This window comes from Myodes glareolus, chromosome 10 (genome assembly GCF_982192425.1).
Source record: "Myodes glareolus chromosome 10, mMyoGla1.1, whole genome shotgun sequence".
In the NCBI taxonomy this organism is placed as follows: Eukaryota; Metazoa; Chordata; class Mammalia; order Rodentia; family Cricetidae; genus Myodes; species Myodes glareolus.
In genome coordinates, this window is record NC_142035.1 from 34,721,564 (window position 1) to 34,742,061 (window position 20,498).

General features: G+C 44.4%; 1 protein-coding gene and 1 long non-coding RNA gene across 4 annotated transcripts in view; one reads left to right on the forward strand and one right to left on the reverse strand.

The window, feature by feature from the left end:
* Dstn (destrin, actin depolymerizing factor) overlaps window positions 1-2,295 on the reverse strand; it is a 25,553-nt gene extending 23,258 nt beyond the window's left edge. Inside the window, exon 1 of the mRNA XM_085696812.2 lies at window positions 2,162-2,295. Coding sequence (XP_085552938.1) covers window positions 2,162-2,164 — 3 coding nt within the window. The 5' untranslated portion in view covers window positions 2,165-2,295. The remainder of the gene's footprint in view (window positions 1-2,161) is intronic.
* LOC125413803 (uncharacterized) lies at window positions 1,874-17,695 on the forward strand. Of its 3 annotated transcripts, XR_015739055.1 has the most exons (4): window positions 2,660-2,892; window positions 3,084-3,264; window positions 3,743-5,139; window positions 17,176-17,695. It is a non-coding gene; the product is annotated as an uncharacterized LOC125413803 (long non-coding RNA). The 3 variants fall into 3 exon arrangements; XR_015739056.1 differs by lacking the exon at window positions 3,084-3,264 and having other exon boundaries at window positions 2,659-2,892; XR_015739054.1 differs by lacking the exons at window positions 2,660-2,892; window positions 3,084-3,264; window positions 17,176-17,695 and adding an exon at window positions 1,874-2,608 and having other exon boundaries at window positions 3,743-5,099.
* Window positions 17,696-20,498: the final 2,803 nt, after the last annotated feature.

Genomic DNA, 20,498 nt, shown 5'->3' on the forward strand with positions numbered 1-20,498 from the left:
TTTTCTAATTTCAACTTGTTTTATTCCAACCACTTCTAAAAGACTTAGTGAGTACCAGGAAGGAATTCTTCTAAATTAAGCAGTTAAAATTTGGTCTCCCCACTACCATCCCAAAGAAAGGAAATGGGGGAGGCAGGCAATGATGGCACACGCCTTTAGTCCCAGCACTGGGGAGGCAGAGGCAGGAGAATCTCTTTTGAGTTCAAGGCCAGTCTGTTCTACACAGCTAGTTTCAGAACAGCCAGGATTGTTACACAGAGAAACCCTGTCTCGAAAAACCAAAGGAAAGAGGGAAAAGCTAAGCATATTAGCTGACACCTATAATCCTAGCACTCCGGGGCCCAAGAGAACAGAATGCTAGGCCACCCTAACACCTGTTAAGTCTAGCACCTGGAGGCTTAGGCAGGCTTGCCTTAAGTTCAAGTCCAGCCTGTGTTTCAGTGAGTTCTGTGTCGTTCTGGATTACAGAGCGAGATTCTGCCTCAGAAAAGAACACCAAGCAGCTCACCAACAATTCTAAAAGATTTCAAGTATAGAGAGTGCTAGAATCTGGGATAATAAAGGAGAAACTCTCTCTCTTTAACACTCTTTAACAGCTGGACTGAATGGAGATGCTCCATACTTATAAAAACAAGCATAGTAAGAGTCTGTGTTCTGAAATCTTCATGCTGAAAACACACCCAGAACTGGTGAAAAGGCTCAGCAGGTGAAGGCACTTGCCAGGCGAGTCTGACAACCTTACCTTAGTTCAGTACCCAGAGTTCACAGTGAAAGGAGGAGGGACTCACTATGTGCAGGCAGTGGCATTCCTGCACCCACGTTCTCAGACCATAACAAATACATTAGTACTTGGATGTTAAGAATAATCCCACCTTTGGTTTCTCTCTCTCTCCCATGTACCAGATTCTTCTTTCATTTTGTTTGAACGTACACAGGAAATGTTAAGCTTTAAAACCAAGCATTTACACATTTAAAATGTTTAGCCCTGTTTTAAATATAAAGTTTGTGTTCTCAACTAAAAGAAAAGGCGTTGTTACATCGGCAGACTTTGTTACACTGAGTGCTCAAACTGATCAGAACTCAAAGCCCTAAGATTAAGTCTTTAATAAACCAGTATATACAGATACATTTCAAATATTGAAGAGGTTCAAAAGACTTCAGGGTCTGATCTATTTGTAGCTGATATAGCATTAAACCCAAAGAACAGGATTTAGTATCAAGACACTATTAAGCAGGGTCAGTTATCAAGAAAACTATCCATTTAATCCAGTGAGTTATCGGCACCTGCAAGCCAGTTGCTATATCCTAGGAAAAATCAAAGTTGTTATTTAGTGAAAACAGTGTAGACAGATAAGTGGGTACCAACTGCTTCCAAGAGAACAGATGCAGCAAAAGGATAGTATTTCTAGCAGTGTGGCAAGGCCTTGCCAGCAAATCATTGACCAAAAATGGTAACAGTGTATGCCGACTACACTGACAAAATGTTCTACCTGATCGCCCAGTTGGAATACTGTTGTACAGCAGATTTGAGCAACAGTTTAGAGGCAGAGAAGTTTTTAAATTACTCAAAATCTTCACCATCTCAACACAAAGAATGTTTCTCTTGTTAACGGGCTGGAGTTATTAAACGGACCTCCTGAAAGCTTTTATATTCGCACCAGGAAAGCAACATCATGTTCACCCCTCGCACCCAAAGTTGGGGTAAAGCCATGTTCTCAGGGGAAGGCAAATTTCTAGCTATGGATGGACAACCCGGCAGGGAAGGGTTAAAAGAGACACTGCCAAGCTTGACAAGCCCAACGAGAGTGCCACTGAAGCTGATTGCCAGATACGACAAACAAAGCCACGGCAAGGCCACCCTGTTCTTAATCACGCTAGCGAGCAACCACCCCGCCCTCTAGGGTGTTCAATAAAATCCTTCTTTTCCTTCTCGGTGGAAAAGGTTGGAAAGACCCACGGGTCACTGAGCTGGCCTTGGGGGAAACCGCGCCCACACGGACGGTCCTCGGCTTCCGCGGCCCACACCGGGAACATGCAGACCTCCGTATCGAAGGCAGCAAGGCTGGGCCGAAGACGATCCCGGGCGGCGGCCCGGGAACTGCCTTGGAGCCGCGGGACGCAGTCCCTCCCTTGGCGGACGCCCGAGCTGCGGGTCACTCACCATATTCGCCGCGGCGGACTTCGAAACGAGGAACCTGGCGGCAAAGTCTGGGAAGCGTCCTCCACACAACAGCAGGACCCGGAGAACGAGCGCGAGGCAGACGCGACAGCTCGAGCCTCTTAAGGGGCGGACGGCACGGGTTCCAGCGAGACTGCGGCTGCGCGCGCTGCGCTCCGCCCTCCGTTGCTGTGCAACAGTCAGCTCCGCCCCCCCGGCCAGGCCCCACCCAGGAGGCCCGGCGGTCTGCAGACTGCCGGAAACCTCGCTCAGGAGCTAGAGTCAGGGGAGCACGTGGATCCCCCCGCCCTAAGGAGCGCCCGCTGCTCCCCGGCGAAGGGCGGGCAAAGGACGCTCCCGGGAGGATGGCCCTGAGCTAGAGGCGGGGCCAATAGGTGCGCTGCCCACCCCGCGGCTGTTGCCCATACATGGAAGTCGCCACCTGGCCAGGTGTGCGCGCCGCCGGGGGCGGGGCCGGAGCGTGGGGTGGGCGGAGCGAGGCCGACGGGCGGGGCGAGCGCCGGCCGGCGGGTGCTGGGCTTGCCCGGGGGTGGGGGGCAGGACTTCACTGCCCGGCGCTCGGGGCCGGCATCTCGAATTTTTTTACCTACTTTGGTGCTGTTCCCACCGTCCTGTGCTGATTGGTCAGCCCGGCACGTCGGCCGTCGCGTGAGAGGAAAAATCTGCACATTTTTCCTCCTTCCTGAGGCGACAGTGGCTGTTCAAAGTGCTGTGTGAGTCAGCGCTAATTTCAGGGCTGGAAAACTGGAGTGATTTGTTTATCTTCGGAGCGGGCAAGGAGGAGGCTCAATGACCCGTGGGAGTGCGGGGGGGGGGGGGAGGACGCCGCGTGGCCGGGGGCTGTGGACCCGGCCCCTCCGCTGCGCTTGGGGGCTTCTCATTGGGGAATCGTGTTTTCTTAAAGGGTGGTTGCACGGAAACACAACTGACTCGGGGCCACCAGGAATCCTAGTGTTGTTTTTTGTGGCGAATAAAAGGAACCCGTAAGACGTTGGATGATTACCTAACTTTTGGACTTAATTTAAGCAACAATCACGATCTCTACAAAAACTTTTCATTCTCTACATAGGAGGCTTTTGGACAAGGTGATCATTGTGTTTCTTTGTACCTATTTTCTGGGCGCTATAATTTTGTTCTGCCTACGTAGCAGAAACGTGGTTCCCAGTAGGGTTTTTCCCCCCCTCAAAACAAAAGACAAACTGTGACAATTCTAAGCCTTTACCGCTTTGCCACTGGGTGTTTAGCAGGCTCCAGCAGTGGCGTCAGGGTCACCTGAAGAGCTTGTTCAAAAGATTTCTGAATTCTAGCTGGGGCATCTAGAATGTAACCGAAGAATTTGCATTTTAAACAATTCTCTGGTGTTATTAGTTGGGGACCACACTCATGAGAAAGAGTCTACATCCAGCTGCAGCTGGAATCCTTTTGCTTGGTTTTTGTTTTTTCCTACTCAGGGCTCTGGCCCCCACTAAATTAGGCTTCCTCTCCAGTTCAGAATTGAATCCGCTCGTTTATGGACTGCTGTCTGCCGATTCTCACATCCCGTTTGTGTTTCTTCCTCCACAGTGCTGCTATTTATGTCCAAACACAAGAATGGAATCCTTAAGATTTTCTACGTCTTCTTCCAGAATCATAAGCAAGTTCTCCCTGGCCCCTCTGCCTCTGTAGGCTCACTCCCTCTTCTTGTAGGTCTGCCAAATAATTGAGCCTTTGGTGTTCCTATCACCTGCCAGCCTGGAATTTCTCTGACAGCTTTGCAGGAAATGAGTGTGCTGCCTGACCGTCATCTTAGACTTTATCCTTGATCTAGCCTTGATAAAAACCTAAGTCACTCGGGAAACTGTTTAAATTGCAGATTTTAGAATTTAGGGTCTCTGATACCATCATGAGATGTTGCAACCAGAGGTCATGGTGCAACTCGTCCTTGGGAGACACCTTTCCTGGACTTCCACTGGTGTTTTGTGGCTTTGAGCTGTTTGTTTGTTTTGTTTTTGTTTTTGTTTTTTTATATACTTTTACCCCTACTTCAGAATAGATTGGGAGTCCCAAAAGGAAAGTGGAATTTTGGAGTGTGTTCTACATGAAGTGGCCCTACTCCTCAACATGCTACATGCTTAATAAATGTTCTCCTGAGTAAGCCAGAATCTGAAGATGGTTTAGGATTTACCAGACAAATTAATGTATCTGTTCACTGCAGGCTCCAATGAATTCTCACTGAACTTTAACCCCCCCACATCTACATCCAGTTTTTCTAGATATTTTTATTCCTCCTCATCCTCAGAAGGATCCAGTTTTAATAGAATGTTATATTGACCAAGCATTGAAAGCTAATTCCCAATGCGATGTAATGATATTTGGAGGTGGGTCTTTGGACGATAACGGATCACGTGATGTCTAAGCTGGCACAAATGGAGAAGACAGCAATCTGAGTAAAGAAATTTCCTTGGAAGATACTAAATCTGCTGGTCCCTTGATCTTGGGCTTCCCAAGCCCACGGAATACATGGGAAGTTTCTTTTGTTAAACCATCCAGCTTATGGTCTATCAGTCTATCATAGGCACTCAGAAAGACCGCAACACATAAGGGCTCCCTGGATAGGAGACAGGTGTATTCCATTTGTCTCACTTCAAAAGTGGTTTTGGGTACTGAATCTGTGAACATATAAGTGATCTCATTTGACACCACCAATGTGAGTAACAGAGAAGAATAAATTCTACATTAATGAGACCTGAGAGCTGTGGATTAATGGTCTGGAGAAAACTCTTTGCCAGAGGTCATAACCCTACCAGAACCTGAGACAGAAAACTGTTCATCTCTCCTCTATTCCCTGCTTCTCTATAACTGGAGTCTTTAAAAATAATACTAGCCACATGGGTAAGATGTATGTGCTCACTAGGGAAGATTAAAACAACAACAAAAGGTACCGTGGACACCTGCTCTCCTTTACTCTCAGTGCCTTCAGAGTAAGTATTAGCGTGGAAATAGTCTCTGCGTTATGTGGAAATGCCCTGTGGATATTTCATTTGCATTGGTGGTCTGAGTAAGGCTTTTATTCTGGATGTTCTATCGCTTTATGCAACTAATGATTGTCAGGTGACCTTTTCTTATTATTCCCTGCAACTGCTATAGACATGACTGACCATTTATTGAATCTGTCCCCACTGATAGTCATCCAGATGGTTCCTGGTGTATAGTCATCACCAACAGTGTTCAGTGAGCAGTGAGCAACCTTTGACTGTCCCTTGCATACATAAGTTAGGACGCATCGCAGAAAGGGCCAAATAAGGGAGTCTAATATTTGGTTTATGGCTAGACTAAGTCCAAACTCTACAAAGTGTATATAGGAGTTAATTGTACCATTAGTGGTTTTCTTCTTCTTAATAAGATAACAACTTGGACAGATCCTCAATATACAGTAGTGAATGAATGAGCGAGTATATATGGCTTGTATCTTTTTTGTTTGTTTGTTTGTTTTGTTTTGTTTTTGCTTGTATCTTTTTTTAAATGTTCTATATTGCAAAGGCTTCCAAAGCTAATGATGTGGCTCAGTGGTAGGGCACATCCTTAACTTTCATGAGATCCTGGGTTCAATTCCTAGCATGTTAAAAAAATGGGTGTTTCAGCCACTATTGAATTTTGATATGTGAAGCTTACTTCACGTGTCAAAGAAGTCCAGAGACAACCAGTTCCAATTTGGTATATTAATTTGTTTTGCTGAGTATGTAGATACCTTTCCCAGAATCTAAAATGTTCTAAAGATGACTAGGGTGCTCGCTATCACTTCCATGTCATTGGTGGAAAGGAGGAAGAAAATAATGTGAAAAGGCCACCTCTTTCTTTTTAAAGAAACATCCCAGAATTTCTGCTTGTATCAGTGAGATATGTCACCATCCCCCCCATCAGTGTGCTCGACTTAGAATCAGGTTTCTTTACTAAGGCATGAAGAAGAAATGGACGTGAGAGACAAGTAGAAGTGACTACTGCAGATAGATACTGTGTGGGTCTGCAGAGAAGATAAGGCGACAAGGTAGTCCTTAAAAGTCCAAAACTCCAACCATCGGGCAACATGATTGGTCACAAGTTGACTAAAGTCTCCTGGCATTTTCTTTCTTTCTTTTTTTAAATATTTATTTATTATGTATACAATATTCTGTCTGTGTGTATGCCTGCAGGCCAGAAGAGGGTACCAGGCCTCATTACAGATGGTTGTGAGCCACCATGTGGTTGCTGGGAATTGAACTCAGGACCTCTGGAAGAGCAGGTAATCCTCTTAACCGTTAAGCCATCTCTCCAGCCCCTCCTGGCATTTTCTTAACATGACAAAGTATTTGCTGGGAAAACAGAAGGAAGTTGTAGAAAAAACATTATGGGTGCTGTTTATTGAGCATGGAGAGATGATAGACATAAAGACAGACAGATAGATGTTAGATAGGAAGACTGCATTGCCTGTCCTAATGATTGGCAGTCCTAAGGCTCTGGCTTCTCTTAGTCTTCATGGGACAGTAAAAGTTACTCTTCAGATGTTAAGCACTCAACAGATGTGTGTGCTTTTAGGAAACAGTGTGCTACTTGAGGTAAACCAGGAAAAAATGGAGTGGAAAATAGTGCAGCCATTGTCCTTAACCCCTCTTTGTCCAGGGATTTCTCTGTGGAGTGTTGCTTGTCTGTTTGTCTTTCCAGTTTTCTAAGTTTATTTGATCACTCAGCTGTTATTATTTTTCTCATGTTGACTGTCTAATTTCTGAATGTACTAGCAGGGACACGAGTTACCAAGCACACAAGTCTTGTTTGGTGACTCCTGAGCTTCATCATATTTTATGGGCAAATGCATGTGGATATGAACCATTTCTTATTTTGTTGGCCAAGATAGCTTTGTTGAATCTGGTATCAGTGCACACATCTAGGAACCCTGTCTCCTTCATGGAAAATTTGTGCATTTCATTGAGTGCCAGAGGAAAATGCTTCCTGAAACCCACTCGGGTAGATGTGCGTGTGAATGTTGATGGTGTGTTCTCAAGTCTCCACCTCCTTGATGGCTGTTTCAACCCCCCCTATTTTCTAATCACCCTTTTTTTGTAGGGCCATCAAAATGCAAGCAACAGGGGGGCTTCTGCCTGGCGCAAGTTGGAAAGGAAGAATAGCAGGGACTGCCACTACTGTGGTTTTTTGGGAAAATTATTAAACTCCTCCTCAGTCTAGAAAGATTAATTCTTGTGCCAGCTCACAAAGCTTACAGTTTCCAGGAACCCATGTGCCCACTGCCCTGAAGTCCAAATGCTTAGCCTAGGTATTCCAGCTTATGGGAGGTGTTCTGGAAAGGAAGCCCCATGTAAGCATATATGAACAACCGCACAATTTCTAGACCTAGATCCACCAAAATTAGCGATGTCACATTGTCCTGCTTATTAATTTAAAAAATTTCCCAGGGCTGGGAAAATAGCTCAGTTGGTAGAATGCCTGTCTATCATACAGGAGGTCCTGGGTTTGATCCCCAGCTGCACATAAACAGGACATGGCATGGTACACCTGTAACCTTAGTACTAGAGAGGTAGAGACAGGAGGATCAGAAGTTCAAGGCCATCCTTATCTACATAGTGAGTCTGAGGCAACCTAGGCTACATGAATAAAAATAAAGTGAATAAAAAAAACAAAACAGAAAACAAGACAAAGCTTCAGACTATTATTTTTATTACTACTATTATTATTTTTATTTTTCAAGACAGGGTTTCTCTGTGTAGTCTTGGCTGTCCTGGAATTCACTCTGTAGACCAGACTGGCCTTGAATGCACAGAGATCTGTCTGCCTGCCTCTGTCTCTTGAGTGCTGGGATTAAGGTCTGCTCCACCACCGCCCAGCAAAGCTTTTGGACCTTTATGGAGTATCTACAATGCACATCTGGTCTCCAGAATACCCACAGGACTGGAATTTTCACTCACTTATGCAGTAGTGTAGCTTGGGTTGCAGGGAAACATGCCTTCTTGTTATCTTCCTGGTTTTTCTGAAGCATGCTGTGTTTATTCTATAGTTCTGACTCAGTGGTTGCCTTTCTGAAGAGAGATGAGCCAGAAAAGGTTCACAAAAGGACAAATAAAGAAATTAAGTATTTGGTTTTAGGATAAACTCTCCAAAATATACAAGAGGTCAAGATTTGAGTACAATCACAAATTATAAAGTCAGGGATAGGAATAAGGGAATAGAATTTTTGTAGGAAATTTTAACACATAAAAGCATAAATGCTGCCAGGCAGTGATGGCACACACCTTTAATCCCAGCTCTCGGGAGGCAGAGACAGGTGAAACTCTGAGTTCGAGGCCAGCCTTTTCTTCTGTTTTGTTTTGTTTTGTTTTGTTTTGTTTTGAAGTCAGGGTTTCGCTGTGTGTAGCTCTGACTGTCCTTGAACTTGCTCTGTAGACCAGGCTGGCCTCGAACTCACAGAGATCGCCTGCCTCAGCCTCCTGAGTGCTGGACTGGGATTAAATATGTGTGCCGCCATGCCCTGCGAGGCCAGCCTGTTCTACAGGGCAAGTTCCAGGACAGCCAGAGCTTCACAGAGAAACACTGTCTTAAAAAAAACAGAAAACAAGCAAACAAACAAACAAACAAACGAAAACTAAAAAAGGCATAAATACTTTTCTGAAAGTGTAGAAGTAATTTTAGGAAAGGTAGGGCCAGTTTATATGGCAGATAAATGATGGATAAGATAGAGGAAAATGAAATGGCAAGTTGGAGAGAAGAAAGGCTTATCACAGCAACAGGCTAGGCATGCTGAACTCTGGTGGAAACCCAGTTTTCCCAGTTCCCCTGTTCATGTCGATCTAGATTCTCCCACTGGGGCCTCAGGGCAGAAATCCCTCAGGGATCCCACAAGGGATCTCTGCTGGCCTGTGGAGAGTTGATGTCAACACCTGCAGGTGGGCTGCGTTGGCTCAGAACTTTCCCTCTACCTCCGAGAACTCAAAGGTTAGATCCTGATGCAGAGGCTCGCAGGAGAACCAGAAGTCATCTGGAAGGGGTAATGCCTCCTAGTTGAAGTGAGTGGTTAAGGCTAGACTCCAGCATCTGTGTCTCCCCAACGTGGAACATCCCCATTTGTCTTCCCAAGGAGCTGTCCCAGTTCTCACAAACCTAGGTAGGTGAAGATCCCAAGACACACTTGACTCCACTGGTCAAGAGAAAGATGGAAAAGAAGTTGAGGCACTGTGATAAGTAGCAAGCTAATAAGCTCAAGCAGACACAAGAAATGAGCATAGCAGACATTCCCAGAGAGGTCAGAAGAGATGTAAGAAGTGCAGGACATTAGAAACACTGTAACACCGGCCAAATGGTCAGTGCATGGGCTGACAGGGCTGTCTCCCCAAATAAAGAGGTGAGTTAAAAAGATAAGGTCAGGGGTTAACTTGGAAGATAGCAACAAGGATAAAAACATGCAAAGAGTGAGAGAAAGGTCAAGATATGGAGGACAGAGAGAAACCAGCCAAAGACGTGTAAAGGAATCCAGCACAGCGGCATTAGAAAGGGAGAAGCAGAAGTCGGAAGTAATGCTGACTGTGAAGATAACTACTGCCTTCATGATGCCAGAATTCTGTATCTGAAACGCTCCTGCTCTGTTTGGAGGCTGGAATGAGGCAGGATTCCTTCCTCTGAACTTTAAGAGTGTCAGAGTCGAACAAATAACGACACAAGCACAGGTTGTGGGTGGAAAATGCACCATTGATAGAACTAGGTCCATGAGAGATGGGGTAGCAGAGTGAAACTTAAATGTCATGAAGGACCCAGTCATGGAAAGATCTTGCGGGAGAGGGTATCCTAGATAGAGGAAGAAGTTAGCTTGGCCTACTGAGAAGGAAGAGAGTGGCCGGAGCCTGGTGCGTCAGGGTGCGTGCATCCCAGTGAGGCCAAAAGGTGATCATGTAGAGCTGGGTAGATGTGATGAGGAAGCCGGAAGATTAATGAAAAATGCTGACTGAGCGCCTCAGTGATGAGCAATTATATTTATAACTATTATTTTCTTTTTATATAGCTCTTTTTTTTTTTTTTTGGTTTTTTGCTTTTCGAGACAGGATTTTTCTGTGTTGCCTTGTTGCCTGCCCTGGAACCAGCTCTTGTAGACCAGGCTGGCCTCGAACTCACAGAGACCCTCCTGCCTCTGCCTCCCGAGTGCTGGGATTAAAGGCATGAGCCACCATCGCCTGGCTTTATATAGCTCTTTTTAAATTCTTGTTTTAGTTATCATGCTATAAGATTGGTAAATTGTGGCATTTCCATACATAGATGTCATGTACCTTACTAGTATTTTCCCATCACCCTCCCTTGTCATCGCTTTCCTGAGTCTTGCTCGTCTCCTTTCTTCCCCTAAATTATCTCTTTTCTGCTTTTATGTCACACGTGTAACATGTATGTCTACACAGAGAGAGAGAGAGTCTATGATCCGCATGTAGGAGAAGCCATGCACATTTTATCTGCACACATTATTTTCTGTTGCGTTGGGCTGAGCAGCTTTCTCTACAGTATTTAGCTGTCTTTGGGATGGGCTGTGGTAGTGTGTGCTTGTTATCCCAGAAGACTAAGACAGGAAGATTGCAAGCTTCAGCCTGGTAGCAACATCCTGTCTCAAAAAAAAAAAAAAAGCAAAAACAAAACTATTTTTGACCTACAAAAACAAGGATTTCTTGTGTTCAGTCTCATAACATACTAGCCACGTCAGTTTAGATGAACTAATTTTTGTGAAGGCTGTTTTCGTCTTTCTAGTGCCTGTTATTACTAAATGTTTCCCCATGGTAGAGAGAAGCCAAGTGCTAAAACAAAAAAAGCTTGGGTTTGGAGGCAAAACAAGGATTTTGTTTCCATTCCCAGTGGCATATCCCTTTGAAACGTTCTGACTTGGACCTGGAAGATGTTTCCTGGGCTCCCACATAGTGTATTAGTCAGAAACACGAAGATGAGTAAGTCCTGAGGCCTGCCACAAGGAGTCTGCAGGCAGCAGCAGATCAAAGACAGGAGAGACTGGGCTCCCCTGGGAGTTTTCCAGATCCTAACCAGTGGGGCAGATAACATCCGGGAAATGTCACCAGGACAGCAAGCCATCTGCCAAGGGAAACCATAGAGGTGCCCCATGTGGCTTCTCCTTTCTGTTGGCCAATGTGACTGGGAAAGAGACAGCTGCAGGGTTCACTGAGAGGAGGAAGTTTGGAGGAAGAGAGCACAAATGAGGTCAAGAAGTTAGACCTCATGAATTAAGATACATGAAGGTAGAAACACAAACGGGGCTGACTGATGTGCGTTCTGTGGTGTGTGTGTGTGTGTGTGTGTGTGTGTGTGTGTGTGTGCGCACACACACACACATGTTTTTCTTTAGACAAAGGCCACTCTAGTTTATTTCCTGATTTCCCATCTAGGCATGGAAGGAGTGATACTAAATAATGACCCAGTCAAGAAAACTCAGGCCTTCTCAATGAGGAAGCATGGTATGGTCAAAGAAGCCTCTACCAGAAACAGAAGATAGGGGCTGCATAGGAGATTTGAATGTCTCTTACTGCCAAGGATTTGCTTTAATCACAAGGACTCCCGTATTTTATGTCCAGACCCCCAATCCTGTGAGTCTGGATGTCACAGGTTTTTGGTCTTGGCCCCGCCCCGCTACCCTGGCCATGATGGCGTCTGTGGGAGCAGCTCTCTAACCCTCCTCGTCCTCTGCTGGAGAAACTGAAGGTGTTAACGATACTAAGCAACCTCTTTAGGTGTAAGATGGAGTACTAGCCCTCTGTAGAAGAGTGCTTCTCAGCCTTCCCAACGTTGCGACCCTTCAATGCAGTTCCTCCTGTTGTGGTGGCCCTAGCTTTAAAATTATTCTGTTGCTCCTTCATAACTGGAGTTTTGCTACTGTTACGAATCATAGTGTAAATATCTGTGTTTCCTGATGGTCTTAGGTGCCCCCCAAGATTGTGACCCACAGGTTGAGAACTGCTGCTGTAGAAGGTTTACTGAGAATGGGGGTGAAACTCAGTAGAAGAGTTCATTTTTAGTTTATGTGAGACAGACCCTGGGTTCAGTCTCCACTGTAAATGGAGACTGCTTTTTTGTTTCCCAGCCGCCCAGACCCCCAAAATCACATCGAAACTGTATTAATTACAACACAGTTCAGCCAATGACTCAGGCCTATTTCTAGCTAGCTCTTACATCTTGAATTAACCCATTTCTATTAATCTGTGTATTGCCATGAGGTTGTGGCTTATCGACCGGGTAAGGTTCCGGCATCTGTCTCCTTCGGCAGCTACATGGCACCTCCTTGACGCTGCCTATGGTTTCTATATATCTCCGTTTGGTTTCCCACCTGGCTTTATTCTGCCCTGCCATAGGCCAAAACAGTTTTCTTCATCAACCAATAAAGCAACACATATACAGAAGGACATCCCACATCACCCCGGCACTAAAATAGTTAACTAAATGTTTTTAAAGATTATTGAGAGTTTCACCTGGTCTTGGTAATTTGTATTTTATACTAGCCACATGAAGACAAGCCCTTGGGGTTTTGTTTATAAACCCCAAGACTTGGGCACTAGGCATAGTGACTATTATTTGATTGTTTTGTTTTGTTTTTAAGACAAGGTCATCTGTAGCCTAACTTGCCCTAGACTCACTACGTAGCTGAGGGTGACCTTGATCTTGAATTTCAGGGCCCTCTGCCTCCACCTGCTGAGTACTGGAATTGCAGGCAAGTACGTGTAGAGCTGAGAATTGAATCCCTGGTGTCCGGCATGCTATGCAAGCAGTCTTCCAACTGAGCCGTATTGATACTCCTTCCTTTAAACAGTAAAAATAAAAGCAATCACTTGCCATACTGCATACTCTGGGGTTTCCTCAGCTTCTACCAAAGGCTGAACAGCGTTAGCCTCACACATTTTCACGATACGCCACATCCTGCCATCAGGATGACTCCATTTATCATTCATCACATTTTAAATCACTGGGGAGGAGGTGCCTGGCTATCTATTCAGGCCCCGCCTCTCAGAGATGAGCCCCTCCTGAGACTGTCTGTGCTGGAGTTGATCATTTTGTTTTGGATCCTGTGGGAAACTGTCCCGCCTGCTCCTTGAGCCAGTGAGTCACTTCCTCCCTGCCAACCTCTGAAGTTTCCTTCCTTGCCCAGGCCAGCTCAGAAGCTTCAGACTGCAGGCAGGAAGGCACTCCCGGCAGCCAGCACCCAGTCTTTGAATGTTGCGAGGTAAATCCTCCAGGCAGGAGAGTTTGCGCATGTGTGCCAACAGAGACCGAGTGCTGAATTCTAGGCTCGCCGGTTTCTTCCTTTCCATTTTAAACGACTCTAGGAAAGAAAGGCCCGTAAAAGGTGTTGCAGCTGCAGGTTTCACTTGTGACTCATGGAAATTTCTAAAATGATAAATATTGGCTCAGCAGCAGCCTGACCTAAGAAACACTCCGCTAAACCAGATGCCATGGTTACAATGCTTCTCTTTGAGCACATTCAACAAATAAACTGTGGTCCGCTTCCTGGCTGTCAGGGAAAAGTCAGAAAGCCAGGCCTGGCTTCTCTGCCTTCCTGGCAGGCCAGCGTTCTGTTGGATTTTCCTGAGACCAGAAACTTCCCTCTGGGTTGGTTGCAGTGTCTTTTCTGGCCAGGAAAATATTTCAAATAGTTTGGATTCTATCCTTAGTTCAGATTCTTTTTGCCTAATATAATGAAAATATTTTACCAATCATAAAAATTAACGAGGATGAAAATAAAAAATATGTTCCCTTCAGGAAAGAAAAAAAAAAAGGAAAAAGGGAAAAAGTATTTCCTTGTGTGAAAACATCTGTGTGAAGGAAACTTGGCCACAGAGAAGCTAAGGATCTGAACTAGCAACTGGATCCAGAGAGACACCAGCCCGGCTCCTCTTAAGCTGAGTGCTTGCTGGTAATGAAGGGAGCCTTGCTTTACATCCCATCAGCTGACTGTGTTTTCTAGAGAAAGTGAACAGAAATCTTAGACCCAGTGAAAAGCTGACGAAACAATCAGGAAGACTGTCGCAAAAGGCTTGAACCTGCTTTTCAGCTGATGTGTCCTATGTGATACATTTATTAACAGAACAGCCTTGCTGGTCAGCAGTGCTCCTTAAAATTGGATGCAAAGTGCATATATGTGCACACATATACACACAAAAATAGCCACTCATACCCACATACCACTCACGTGCACGCATAAACACACTCACACTCACCACAGACACGCACACACATACCATTCACATGCACACATAAACACACCCCCCACATACCACAGACAGAAACAGACAAACACACATTCATACATAGATACATACTACACATGCACATATAAACACCCATATACCACACATATACACATGTAAACATACATATGCCCACATACCACACACATGAACACATAAACATACGTACTCACCCACATACCCTATGCACATACCCTCACATAAACATACACTGTCTAGAGTCCTGATAAACATAGGCTAAGGAAGATTAATGGAAAAGCAGGTAAAAGACCCAGGCTTTAAATGTTATTTAATTTTTTATTTTTAAGTTATATTTATGTACAATTATGTTTTTTCTTTTATTGAAAATAGATTTTTTTTCATATAATATATCCTGATTATGGTTTCTCATTTCCCTACTCCTTCCAATTCCTCCCCACCTCCCCTCCCATCCAGATCCCCCCTCTTTCTGTCTCTCATTATAAAACAAACAGGATACATTTTATGTATGGTGTAATGATGAAATCAGGATATTTGTCTTACCCACCATCCGTAGTTTCTGTAATGGTGAGAACATTCCCAGTCCTTCTAGGCATTTTGAAATGCACCATTGAACACTGTTAATTCTAAGTACCCTTCCTTACAACAGAGAGCTTGAGAGCCTTCTCCTCGTATCTAGCCGTGGCTTTACACGCAGGACTAGTCTCTCTGCATTCACACTCTCACACCACACCACCCCCCAGCCTCTAGTAGCCATGAGTCCATCTTCCATCTCTATTAAATCATTGGTTTTTTAGACTCTGAACATGAAAGAAGTTATGTGGGATTTGTTTTTCTATGTCAGGCTACAAAGGTAGCTAACAGGCACTAGGGAGGTTGAGACTGATCACCAGCTCCGCCAGACCAGTCTGGGCTACATGACAAGACCTATCTAAATAAACAGGCTGAATGGCCACTGGCATTTATAACCTAAATTCAATTCCTAAAAGTGACTCCACCGAGTTGTCTTGTTACTTCCATATCCCCCCCCCCCCCCAACACACACACATACAACAGAACGTTTTTCAGAAACTGGACATCATGGCATGACACATACCCATAGTCATGAAATCTTAAAACCAGCCCACTTCTCCCTCACAGCAAGTTGTACAAAATATTCAAACAACCTGAGGACAACAAAAATAGGTAAGGGGACTGTGAAAGGTGAGGATGCTAGGAGTTTAAGGAAGGCGCCTTCGACACCACCTCCCAGGTCATGCGGACCACCTCCCACAGCTCCTCAAGATGGGCGGACTTCCCTCCAGCAATACAGAAGACCCGTTGGCAGCCTCAGGGCGAAAACTCTAGAATACGTTGAAGGGAGGTCGGAGAGCAGCAACACAGATAAAGGAAGCATGTGTTTCTTCATAGAAGCCCCTAAGGTGGCCAAGACCTGGGTGCTATGTGGTCTGGAATAGCAGTGTGGGCTGGGAAGGAAGAAGCAATGGCTGCCTTTTGACCCAGCAGCTGGGACACTTATCTGAAGTTCCATTTAGGAGAGAAATGGGGCCAACATCTCCAGTGACTTTGGCGAGGGCCTGATACTGATGCTGGGCAGTGCTCCTCCTTTAGGGCAGCCACTTACTTTGCTGTCCATGGCTTCTCATCTTATATTAATCAGCGTTTCAGCCTAATGGGAATAGAGCATGCCCCACCCTTCAGGCAGGGACAGGGAGTGTCCCTGTAGGTAGCCAAGGTGATGTTGGCAGCCACGTCCACAGCCATTGGGATGGTACTGGCAAGAATGGCTTACTGTCTGCCAAGAGAGAGGATTAGGCCCTGGGCTAGGACGCAAATGGACCAAAGAAATTCTGCAGGTTGAACCAAATGATGTTAACAATAAATTCAGAATGGAAATAATTTTGCTATATATTTTTTCTGTTTCCAAAAAAAAAAAAAAAAATGTTTAGCCAGGTGATGGTGTTGCCTTTAATCTCAGCTCTCGGGAGGCAAATCCAGGCTGATCTCTGTAAGTTTAAGGCTAGCCTGGTCTATAATGTGTGTTCCAGAACAACCAGGACTACATAGAGAGACCCTGTCTCGATAAACGTGTGTGTGCATGTGTGTGCGCACGTGTGCGTGTGTTTATTGCATGACTAATCTCATCCATTTAAGGATTCTCATTATTACATGATGATCATGTAGACTCATGTCCAGGGATAGGAATAATACAGACGCTGACCCATCAGTTCCCAACAACAATGGGTGCAAAACTATATGTCTAAGCACAGAGCACACAAGAATGCCTCATGGTGGCTTTCGTGTGTGTGTGTGTGTGTGTGTGTGTGTGTGTGCGCGCGCGCGCCAGCATGCTTTCCACAACACAATGTGGATGTCAGAGAACAACGTACAGAAGCTGGTTCTCCTCTTCCACCATGTGGATTCCAGGGGTTGAACTCGGGTCACCAGCCTGACAGCAAGCACTTTAACCTGCAGAACCATTTTTGTGACTCTCATTGTGCCACGCCTGTGTCCTTCCTCATCTCTCCTTTCACACATCTGCTTCTCCATTTATTCAGTCCTGTCATTTCAGAACTATTATGTAAATGGAGGTTCACTTTTATTTCATTAGCATAATTCTTTGGAGGATTTCCTAGTTATAGTTTTTATTCTTTGAGACTGTATCTTGATCATATCCAACCCGAACTCCCTGTCTCACTCCCTGAAGCCCCTTGATACTCCACTGCCACCTCACAACAGCTTCCTCCTCTTCTTCCTCTTTCTTCTGCAATGCAGCTGACCTGAGCGTGGATGTGAAATAGCCCCGTGAAGCAGGAGCAACCTCCCAGAAGAAAAGTGACTCTTTCCATCCCAGCAGCCACCAGGTGCTAACAGCGCCACAAGGCTGAAACCTCTCCACCCCTCCTCCATCCATGCCGGAATGCTGACTGGCTTGATTTCCTGTAGGAAACCGCAGCTGTTGTGAGTTCACGAGGACACGCCATGTACAGAGGACAGCGTTTCATATTGGAGAGTCATTCTGGTTGTGGAATATGTCAATGCTTTGTCCCGTTTTATTGCCAAGTCATAATCCATAGGATGAATGTTTGACCTGCACTGGACTTACACAAGACTGGGCATGTCAACATTCAGCCACGGAGTGAAGAGTGGTTCTTGGGGCCCTATCCCTATCGTTCTAAAATATTGGCTACCAATGAATTCTGGAGGGAATACAGTCCTTTTCTTCAATTGAACTACCAAACTCCATAGTCTCATGGACAGTCTTTTGTTAAAAATCGAAGGTCACAGAACAACATGGATGTGGGGGAGGGGCATGTGGGGAGGAGATAAGACAGAGTGGGGTGGGTGTCATCAGAATGCATTTTTGTACATGTATAGAATTGTCCAAGAATGAATTTATTTATTAAAAAAGAATATCTGACTTATTTCCACTTATCACTCATTACAAATAAAACTAGATTTAAAATTCAGGAAACATACAGGTTTAATTTGCCTACAGTCTCAGCACTAGGAAGCTGAGCCTGGCTGGTTATGAATTTGAGGCCAGCATAGGTTGTGGAGGGAGGCCCTCTCTCAAAAAACCAAAACAAAACTCCCAACTGAAGGGAAAACACATACATAAAGATGTTTCTACAGAAGAATCTAAAAGATGAATGATAAAGAATGTCTCCTATTAATCATCTTTCCACCTTTTTAATCTAATAATTTGGAAAATGATTTTCCAAAACATTTAATTACATACATTGTTGGAGGATATCCTTTTAAAACACGTTATTTACTTATTTTAGGTGTACGCTTCTGTGCATATGGATACAAACTACTGTAAATGACCCAAAGCTGTTTGGAGAGTATGTGCAAATTTAGCTTCTAAAACTTTCATTTTATTTAGTGTGTATATTTGTTGCAGGGGTTCACATGTACCGTGGCACATGTATGGAAATCAGAGGATGTGATCAAGAAATCAATTACATCCTACATATATGTACCAAGGCACATCTGTAGAGGTCAGAGGACAACAGGTAGATGTCAATCCTGTTCTTCTACCCTCTGGGTCCCAGGGCTCACAGTCAGGCCTTCAGGCTTGGCAGTAGGTACCTTTACCGACTGAGTCATCTTACTGGCCCCAAATTTAATTTTGAAACCTAACATAAACCACCACTGTGAAAGCTTGCTTGTATATCCTCTCTTAGGCAGCATATATGAGCAACCTGTCCATATCCTTTCTGCCACATCCTCGCTGCTTTACACATTTGGTCCATCTGATGTGTGAATGCTGCTTTCTGGTGACAAGTGATGTTGAGCATCTTTAGAAATGTTTTTCGTTATGCTTCCTCTTCTGTGGAATAGATAGTCACATATTACTAACTCTTTTTTGTTCGTCTTTTTCGTCCTGACCTTAGAAGTCATATACATGTTACCAACCCGGGTGTGGGAAGTCCTTCTGTATATGTGTTGCTTTTATTGGTTAATTAATAAAAGCTGGTTCCGCCAGTGGCTTAGCAGACTAGAGCTAGGTGGGAAACTGAACTGAATGCTGGGAGAAAGAAGGCAGAGTCAGTGAGAAGCCATGTAGCCTCGCCAGAGACAGACAATGGATGGAACTTTACCCGGTAAGACACAGTCACATGGTGATATACAGATTAATAGAAATGAGTTAGCAATAAGCCAGAAATATGCTTAAGCTATTGGCCAAACGGTATTGCAAATAATATAGTTTCTGTGTGATTATTTCGGGTCTAAGCAGCTGGGATGGATCGAGCAGCCTCCCCCAACACAACCTTCTGCTTGTTGTTTAAATTTTGTTTATACTGTCTTTTATAATGTTTTAATAATGTTAAATGGGTACTGGAGAGAAGGCTTGGCAGTCATGATCACTGACTGCTCTTCCAGAGGACCTGGGTTCAATTCCGAGCACCCATATGACAGCTCATAAAGTGTCTGTAACTCCAGTTCCTGGGTGATCTGATACCTTCACACCATTGCACAGAAAATAAAGTTAAATACATCATAAAAATAATGTTAAGTGGTAGTATTTTAATAAAATAAACTTATTCATACTTTTTGGTAACTTTGCATTTTTTAACCGGATATTCTTTAAAAAGTTATTGATATATATTAGTTGTACAAAGCATTGGATTTCATAATGGCCTTTTGTTCAAGTAGATTAAATGCTTCGACTATAGTCGCTCTCCACTATGCTCCTCTCTCACCCCACCTCCCTGTTGCTAATGCTTTTCTCTCCCCCAAACAGTCTCCCTTCTGTTTTCACAGAGGGTGTGTGTTTATATGTGTATTTGTGTATATGTGTGCGTATGCTTGCATGTGTGTGCATATGTGTATGTTATCTAGGTTACACATATGATATTTGTCATTTTGAGTCTAGCTTATATGACTTGCTATCCTCAGCTTTAATTCCATTTTCCTGAAAATGATGTCATTTCTTCTTAAAGAGAAACTCATTGTGTATGCGTATCACATTTTCTTATTTATTCACTTGTGGCTCGGAATCTAGGTTGACTCCACAATTTGCCTGTTGTGAATGGAGCCACACTAAGTATGAGTGAGTAACAGGTATGCTGGATGGCATGGTAATCCTATTTTCATTACTAGAACTTCTGTCCTCAGTTTCACAGTTATTGGGCCAGTTTATATTCTCAGCTCCAGTATCCTTGCCAGCATTATTGTTGTTTGTTTTTTTTTAATGGTGGGCATTTCCACAATGGCGCAATGAAATTTGCATCCTCTGGTGGCTACGGGGGCTGAACAGTTTTCGTGTCTCCTTCGGCCACCTGTGCTGCATCTTTTGAAAAGCGTGTTTATTTCATCTGCCAGTTTATTTGTTGGGCTATTAGTTTGGGGTGTTGAAAGTTTTTGTGCTTCATCTATTTTAGATAATACTTTCCCATAAGTTGTCTAGTTGGGAATAATATCCCCCCCCCATCCTGTAGACTGCCTGTTCACCCTGTTAATTATTTCCTCTGCTGTTCAGACGCTTTTTAACTCCGTGCAATCCCATTTTCCAGTTCTTGGAACGACTTCCTGGGCTACTGAGCCCTTTCAGAGAGTCCTTGCCTAGCCCAATGTGCTGACGTTCTCTC